The sequence below is a fragment of the Psittacula echo genome, assembly GCF_963264785.1.
Source record: "Psittacula echo genome assembly, chromosome: 11".
NCBI lineage: Eukaryota > Metazoa > Chordata > Aves > Psittaciformes > Psittacidae > Psittacula > Psittacula echo.
Window position 1 is genome coordinate 11,942,366 of NC_137746.1, and position 9,267 is coordinate 11,951,632.

The following is a 9,267-nucleotide window of genomic DNA, read 5'->3' on the forward strand; positions in this document are numbered from 1 at the left end:
CAATGGTAAATTTAGTTATGTGACTATAAAGTTCTAATTAAAAACTATCATTACAATCATATAGCAGAGCACCAGTACTGTGTAAGGCTGGAAGATGAGTCACAGCTGTTGTAGGCACAAATGGGAAGGAACCGTTAGGAACCAAACTGTTAGGAATGCGTAGACCATGCAGTTTGTAATGGTCATTGGAAACATGTGCTAAGTTTGCTTCTGATGGTACAACAGATTTTAACACTGGTGCCAGTTTTGAGAAGGCAAAAAGCACATTAATGAGCTGTTACTTGGACTAGTACCTTGCTCAGGACAAGGTGTTGGAGTTACCTCCCCATGATGAACTGCCAAATCAAGGCTATCATTTATAATACCCTCTCCTCCTCAGAGCTATGCTATATATTGCATAAAATCTACTCATTGAACTATGTCCTGAAGTTTGTAGCAAGTTACTTCAGTGATCTTCTGATAAAGTATTTGTATTTAGAAAACTTTCATGTCTTCACAGTGCAGATTTCCGTCAGGTGTTATGCTACTGAGAATGGACTTTATGGATGTTTTCCTCAAATGCTGTGCCTGCGTAGTCTCTTTACCAAATATAATGCATGCAGCTGAGGAAATAGGGCTAAAATATACTTTAATTGTAAGTCTCTTGAATTCCATATGCTTTTCAGCTAAAATTCCAAGCAAGCAGATCAGATCTGGTTTTCAGCAGTAAAAAATGCATGCCCATTTGAAACCTGCACTTACAAGTTACAACTTACTGTTTATGTGAACTGATGTCATGGGATGAATTACAGGTTTCCAAAATAAGATGAAAGGGTGGTTTGACATAAGGATTTGTTTTAAGCCACAAACAGTGTGCCCTGGGTATGTGCATGAAAATTCCATTAGCTTAACCTACAGAGTTACTGAAAGCATGGGTCTGATTCCGATTTTTATCTCTGTCCACAGCGATTACCTAGACAAATTGAAGAGCGGAATGAAAAATTAAAGAAAGAAATGCTAGGTAAGTAATGTGTACACATAACTTACAGAATAATCTTTACAGCCTACTAAAGAAATACAAATGCATGAGTAGAATGTCTTGGATAAAATTTAAAGAAGGTAAAGCTTTAAGGAAATACTTGTTCCATGTTAGACGGAACTCCTGATTTCTTCATAGTTCTCTATTGCTTGGTTTCACCTACAGTAAGTTCCAGCCAAATAATTTGCCCGTACAGAAAAGGCTAATGGTTAAAGAAAGAACACTCAGGACCTTCTAAAACAAATCAATATTAATGCATATTAAAGCAGGGGAAAATGGTTTGAAACAGACCAACTGCTCTGCCCCTTCTCTCTGCGAGTGAAAACATTCCCATGAAAGGGATGAAACAGGGTTTTTCCTAAACCTTTGCATAAAAGGAATCAACCAGCTGTAATAACTGAGTGTGTTTGATCTTGTGTCTGAAGAAATAAATTTGGTTCTTCTGATAGCACTTGCAGCCTATAGACCTCTAAGTCTTCATGTTTCTTTAATTTATATAGTATTTTGGTTCTGTTTATTTGGAGCTGAATTAGATCTACCCAGTGTTAGAAACAGGCATCTGACTTTGCTAGGAGTACAGTTAGATTTCCTGACTCATTGTCTCTTGACTTTTTACAACTCTATACCAAATGATACTGTTGACTGTACCTGTTTGAGGGAAAGATAATTTAATTAATACAACTCATTTGAACCTATATGCCTGCATCATCATGTTCTATGGTGTTTGTATATATAATATCTGAACTGGATTGATGTATTTCAAAAGGATAACTACTTAAATAAGGTTGGCCAAGCAAGTCTGGTTTTCATGTGTTATACAAAGGTTAAAGCACTTCCTTGAATCACAGACTAACAGTTTTGGGGGAAAATGTCCTGCCCAAAAGAAGACTGCTGTTGACATTGTCTACTGTCTTCTACTTAACAGGGTTTGTTGATTCTTATGAGTTCAGACACTCTATAAGCCAATTTGACAACTTGGTGCTTTTCAAACAAGTTTTTATTTTTATAGAATATTTTGATTTATACTGTTTAGAAAATCCACACAAAAGAGCAAGGACAAAAGAGAATATAAGATAAACTAAGTGTACCTAACCCAATTCATACATTGCTTGCTATAGTTACCTGTTTGCTCATTCTGGGTGTCACAAGTAGTTGATGAAATGCCATTCTGAGTAGGCTTTGAGGGTTTGGGATGGGAAAGGGGAAGACTGTTTTGCTGTTCTGCAGAGAATCAGGTTAAATGAACTCACTCTGTCTTGCATACTGTAACACTAATCCTTCAGACATTTTTGAAGACTGTTTCAAGGCCTTATGCTGATATTTTTCTTTTCTTGCTGTGCTGGATTCTGATTTGCTCTTGCTTTGAACCTGTTTTGACCTAGTAAAGTTGCACTGAGGCTTTCTAGAGCTTTACATCATCAGATTCTGTTTCCACCATTGTACTTAGACCAAGCCGTAAATAAAGAAGGTTAAGTGTGATAGTGCTATAAATAAATGGCAAATACAGAAAGTGTCCAGAAGGATCATGACTGTTTGTAGGATACGGGATGAGTTTCAACACAAAGTAATCTGAAAACAATTCCTGATTGTTTTTGAACTCTCCCTTTGTACCATTGTTACAGATGTCTAAAGGGCCTCACTAATCACAAGGGACTATACTGAAACAATAAATCCAGCTTTATAAAGTGTCATTACAAACCTCGTTCTATACTGCTAATCCTTGCCTAGATTTCAGACTGGATGTAATCTGTTTAAGTGTTAATCTAGTGGCAGTTAGGATTTCAGAACTGAACTGGTCTTTTGGGAACCAGTTCAGGCTGTTTATATTGGGATTCTCTAGAAAGGAATTCTTTCTCAGTCATGTTATATACGTGCAAGGAGATACAGTGATGTTTAATGGTGTAAAAGACAGGAAAACCAGGCCAAGAGTGGGGTAGACAGTGTATGACCCTCTGTTCATCCCCAGCCTCTGTATGTGACAGGTTCAAATAAATTGTCACAGGTATCATTAAAATTATCGGGTGTCAATTAGGTGATGTTTTAGTCTTAGCACTGCTTGTGGTCTGTAATGTAACACAAATTGAGAAATTGTTTTTCTATAATACATTCACTTACTAGAACACTTGAAATTAAGTTAGGAATAGGGGCAGCAACCGGACTCATTTTTTGAGGGTTAAAAAGCTCCCTGTATCTCGTCGGTAAGAGAGAGCAGTGAGGGGTCTGGCAATGAAGGCCTGGGAAGGAAATGCTTCCCAAGGTTTACAAAATGCTGCTGTTTTGCCTGAGGACAAAGAAAAACACAATTGAAGGGGGAATCAAATGGGAGTTCTGTAAGGAAAGACAAACTTGATATAGTGTGACAGTTAAGAGATTTCTTTGGATTATCTTTGTTGCACAATGTATTTGTTTTAAGCTGTTTCAGCTTTTCTTTTTCAAGAACTTCATTAATGCTATTTACCAACTGAGTACTGTATCAGAATAGACAATTGCTTGTGGTACTCTGTTGGGAGATTATCTGACTGCTGGTTAAACAGTGCCAGGTATGCAAGGATTCATTCTTGCCTTCTCACAGGAGGCTCAGCTCAGGTGTCTGGGTTGTACCCTAGATTTTTTGGTTCCAGTAGAGCAAGTCACATGCATCCTAATAGTTCCAGACTGGGCCTGGTCCAGGAGCACTCACACTAAAATTAATCACCAACAAAATCTTTCGAATGAATGTCACAGTTCATCCTTTGCCTCCTTTGAAGTTTGGATATGGAACTGAATTCTTATTTTTGTCAATGAATCAGCCAGTAATGTGGCTTTTCTGTGTTCTTATTCTTTCAACTGAAACTAAGTCCTGCTATACCCAACTGACCAACACTGTCATGGAAATGAGCTGTGTACAAACAAACTGAAATAAATGGAGTGCATCTTCCTCCTTCCCCAAGCGTGTTTCCTGTTTTCGAGCGCTGCAGCTCATTACCACATAGTTTGTCAGGAGCTGAAACCACTTCTTAAGTGATTGTGTGTAAATAAATCAGGGTACACATTCTTGGCTGGATTTTTCTTCCAGACTACCTAACCATGAATACTTGTTTGCAAGTGGTAGTGCAGTGAGATTGATGTCACTAGAAAAAACATATTTTGTTGCCAAACCAAGTCCATTTCTGTTCTGTTCTACAGAGGTCTAACTTTTCCAAAGCTGACATTTGTACTTATTATTTTCATATTTCCCATTCAGTCTTTGCAGGTTAATGCTGCCACTTGCCACTGAAGTTTGCTCATTGCTGAGTTTCAATGTTAAAGAAAGCTTAACTTACAGCACACTTAAAAAATAGCTTTTAAATCCATGTGGCTCTTTCCCTTTATGCTTTCATAACGTGAGCATCCTCTGCCTTAGTGATTGCCCAGGATGTGAACATACACTGACCATTTTCTGTGTTATTTCATTTCTCTTCTGACTTTAAAGCCAAAGATTTCCAGCTATTGTGCAACAAGCTAGTTTTGTTTAGAGAAACTATAATTATTGTGATAACTAGAACCAGCTCCTTTGGGGAGAGGATATGAGAAGAGGGGAAGTTTGGAATAGTTTTAGCAAGGTTTAGCAGGCTGGGAGCTCTGACAATAGTTTTCTGCTTGACTACAAGGAGAGCCAAGTACACTGGAGATAAAAAACTGGGATAGAACATATGGCAATCTGTGTAACCCATCTTATACACACAAAGTTCATCAAATCTAATTAAAAACTATTGGGACTTTCATCTAAATACAAAGGAGTGCGTTTTAGAAAACAGAGAAATGTTCTTGGTTATCAGTGTGATTAATGGGAAGGCCTATTGGAGCGTATTGCCTGGGCCTTTGTGCAAGCAAGAGATATTTCCAGCTACTTGAGATCAGCAAAGATATTTAGTAGTCTTAGTGCCTGGAGAATTGCTCTCTTCTTTCTTTTTTTGATACTGAAGAGTACATGTTGTATTTGTGATTACACTGCTAAACCCCAATACTGTACACAGGGAGGTCACTTTAAATACTTCAAACCAGAGCTAATATAATTTTAGTTCAGTCCTCACCATTTAGGGAAGGGAAAAGGATTTGCTCTTGCTCTTTTAATTGCTTAAGAAATGTTGTTGGTAGTACAGTGAGTTAGAGAAAGATGAGACCTCATCAGGAAATTTGTCTTTTATCCAACAAGAATTCTTAACCCAAACAATATCCAGCTTTTCAAGTTTCAAACACCACATTAACACTAGCAACTCTACTGAAATTATTGCCAGAAAGACTGAATGGCAATTGCTTTTTGGCTGTTACATCTTAACATAAATCATGAGAAATCTTTCTGTGAATCTGCCTTTTGCAGCAGGATGTTAAATTGCAGTTCAGGTGAGTAATGAATCACAGACTTCTGAGCTGTGAATTGATCTTTCCCAGTTAGTTTTCTTGTTAACCTCTGAATGTTGCTCTGCTGAAGGAACTTAACATGTGGAGCTCCAGGTGAAAAGTAGGCACAGGCCCTCTAAAGTGTAAAGAACAAGATCTGTGAAAATACAGTCTCACAGAGGAGAATGTGACCCTGCTCAGGGACAAGTGCGTGTTTGATTGCTGAGAACTCTTTGCAGCTGAGTCACAGCTCCACGTGCCTTCTTCCTTACTTCAAGCACAGTCTCTGTTTTAAGAGAGCTTCTCTTTGGGGGGAGGAGGAGGTTGGACTTAACTACAGATCTTAATTTAGGGATGAAAGGAGTGGGGGAGGAGGAAATAGTGCTTTCCTACAATGATGGGTTTATGTGTGCCAAGACAGCGGGAGCAGCGCTTTGGGCTTGAGTTCCCGGAAAAGGCAAAGGCTTGCTTCTGTTTCATTAGCAATTTATGAAATGTGACTGCACCAAAAGGCATTGCTGTATGTGGATTTAAGTGAGAGAGCAGGAAGGTGACCTGTGACTGTATTGTTTTAATTATTCAATCTCAGTGAGATGAAGAATGAAGTATGAAATACATCATATGGTCTTCAGCTTCTCCCAAAGAGCTGGCCTAGCAACAAGCAAGAATACCAAGGCAGTTGTTCTGTGTTTATTGGCTCTAGTACGGCCGGAAAAGAGCCATCCTACTGACTCCAATTAGAAAAGACCTTTCACAGTTTCCTGAAACAGGGAAACTTGTCTGCCTGGCTCCTGAGCCAGCTGCAGCACCTGGAGAGCTTGGGAGCTGTTTACAACTGACTCGAGCAATGCTGGAGTATGCCAGGATGCTTCCACCAGTAGACAAAGACACTTCTCACCCCAACAGGAAGCTAAGCATGACCAAATGTTTGCCTAGAAGAACAATAGCAACTATTCATCCCAACAGAGAGATGCTATGAACAACTTTATCGTTTTATAACCAAAATGGCTTTAGGATGCAGGATAAAATTATGAACTTAATAGTTTAATTAAACAGGGTGTAACTTAAGGAAGAAAACCACCACCAGTACAAAGCAGCTCATCTAGTGTTAGATGACCTTGAGTCATCTGACTCTCAAAGACCAATCTTGCTTTAAAATAGTTCCACAAATCTCTGAAAGATACCTGCTTGTGAACCAGCACTTAGATGCAAGATCTTACTTACTATGGCTTATTTAGGAGTACTGTAATAATGGTGTTAGTTTTGTTATGCAGGATGGAGTTGTTCCTCAGAATAAACTGTTTACCTGTTTACCAGCATAGTCACCTATTTTCAACCCCAAAGCTGACAGTAACCACATCACAATGGAGATTTTTTTAATTCATGTTGAGAGCCTATAAATACTCAACAAACTGCAGAGATTTACACAGCATTTACCTTAAATTAATAGATAAATCAGTAGAGCTGAACTGTGTAGTTGGGCATCATTCAATGGAGTTTTCCTTCTGCTTAACACTTAACGTGTTCTCTCCCCTTTTCATTGTAGGAAAACTGAAGGATCTGGGGAATTTGGTTCTCCGCCCCTTTGGCCTGTCAACAGAAAATTTCCAGATAAAACAGGATTCATCAACTGGTTCATACTCCATCAATTTTGTTCAAAATCCAAACAACAATAGATAACATGAATTCAATCTAGTTCTGCTGGCTTTTAGTCTTCGTGACCATGTGCTTGCACATTACCAGTAGAAGGATGCAGCAAACATTCTTCACGCTCCCCAAGTGAAGATAAGACTCAAGCATATTCATTTCCCTGCCAGTGAAATTATTTACAGTGTGGATGTCAAGCAAGTCATTTGACTTCTCTTAGTGATAACTGCCCACTGTGTGATTTTTCTTTACTTTCCATTTTGTTTTCTTCCCTTGTGGCATTTGGCTTTCCCAACAGTCAGGTTCATTATTTTGGCTCATTCAGTGCTGGCAACAACATTCTAGGAAGCAATTCAGTTGAACCAAAATGCTCACGCACCTGTAGCCAAGAACAAAGCTTTATGGTGTCTTGGGGAATTAATGAATCTAGCAGAAGCCTTTCTCCACACTCAGCAAGTGGATGTGACTGAGAGCATGCATGGAAGCAAGCCAACCTCTTCTGTGGAATCATTTTTCTTTGTAATAAAGGCTTGGTATTTCTGTTGGTTTGTGAAGGTCTTGCCTTATTTGAGTCCTTCCCATGGTGGGATTGTTGTTAAAAGTGCTTAGAGCCACCCACAAGTAATATACTTGCAAGACATTAAGTTGAAGCGTTTGATTTGGTTTTGTCTTATTTACAGCAATATCAGTAAATTAAGCTCAGGTTCCCTCGCACATCCCAGTTTGTTCACTTATTATTAATTTTTCTGAAGGCAACAAGGAAATTTTGTGCCTATATACACATGTTGGTTTGTAATGGTACTATGAAATCCATTAAATGTGCTTGTCAGAGATTCATTCCTATTACAGATATCCATAGCGGCAAACAAGTAAGTGATGTTGAAGTTGATGGCAAAAGATCTTCAAGGCCTAGTACATTATAAAGACTTTAAAGTATTTATAGATATAGATATATAGGTGCTGTTGAAGTTAATTCAGACTTTGGAGAAGGGGCGTCTTTCATAATTGCTGCTTACTGGGGTTTATATCAATGCTGAAATGTTTACATCGGAGGCAGATTTTCCTGTTGTCTCCATGCAGATTTCAGTAGATGATTTAATGAAATCATAGTGGTGGCTGTTGGCTGCTGGTTGTCATCTTGAATTTATTTCAGGAAGTCTCAGTGTGTGTCCTTGAGGACTGATATTGTAGCCCTCCAGTCTGTACAGTAATATGCCTGAAAGGAATAGCCTCTCAAGCTAGGAGTTCTCAGTGCTTTATTTTCATTTCTGTCTCTGCAGCTGTGGAGGGGTTTTTGACTGTTGGTTAACTCTGTCCTGCTGCATTCTTCATTTGGACTTTGCAGTTACCTCTTTGTAAACTATCTCAAGTCTGCAGTGAGTAAGCATTAAGTCTGTGAGAAATAAAATGTCACTGTCAAGAGAAGAGAGAAGCCCTAATTCACAGCAAGGCCTGTGCAGCCTCTAACATCGTCTGCATAATTAAAATGTCACTTAAGTAAATAACAGTGAACAGCCTCTAGGATTTCCATGTGCTGAACTGTAACTGTGCCGTGCTTTACTGGAGTAAAGTTTCTGATGTGCAAGGCTGAATTTCCTTTACTAATGAAGTTTGGGCAAATGGGTAGGGGTTGGATGGGAGGTTTTAAAGGAAGATTTTGTTCCTGAGAGCAGCCAGGGTGCTGCTGGAGATGGGTTTGCCAGCCAGAGGGTGGGTGTGCCAGGCTCTGGTATCCAGGCAGTGTGGGTACCAGGAAACGTGCTGGGAGAAAAGCGTGCTCATACCCAAGAGGCTGTGCAGGTCCGGGTAGGCTCATTAGCTGTAAAACCACTCTGCTTTCTGATCTGAGCCCGCTGGATTTAGGGAAGGCTCATTAGGTTGGGCAGAGTGTTGGGACTAGCATAAATGTTAATGTTCCCTGAAACCTGGAATACGACAGAGCAAAGGTGTCCAAGCTGGTTCAGAGGAGCCTTGGGCAGAAGCAGCGCTGGGCTGAAGCTCTTAAGTTTTGTTTGTGCCCAGGTGCTCACTTACGGCTGAATCATGCTTCCCTATTGCTCCTTGTTCAGCACAGGGTGGGTAGAGCTGTCATGAGAGCAGCAGGCTCCATGTTGCTTGGAAGCAGGAGAGTCTGCATGCCCTCGGAGCCAGGCACTGACTCATGGGCTGCTGCAGCAGCAAATGTTCCACTGGGGCTGGAGCATGGGGAAGGGAGCACAGCTCAGCTTTTTCTCATTTACCAA

At 39.7% G+C, this 9,267-nt stretch overlaps 1 protein-coding gene across 1 annotated transcript in view; it reads left to right on the top strand.

Moving 5' to 3' along the window:
• The window catches only part of TTC1 (tetratricopeptide repeat domain 1), a 30,462-nt gene extending 22,894 nt beyond the window's left edge, over positions 1-7,568 (top strand). The window contains exons 7-8 of the mRNA XM_080626974.1: positions 946-1,000; positions 6,924-7,568. Of these exons, the coding sequence (XP_080483100.1) occupies positions 946-1,000; positions 6,924-7,057 (189 nt within the window). The 3' untranslated portion in view covers positions 7,058-7,568. The remainder of the gene's footprint in view (positions 1-945; positions 1,001-6,923) is intronic.
• Positions 7,569-9,267: the final 1,699 nt, after the last annotated feature.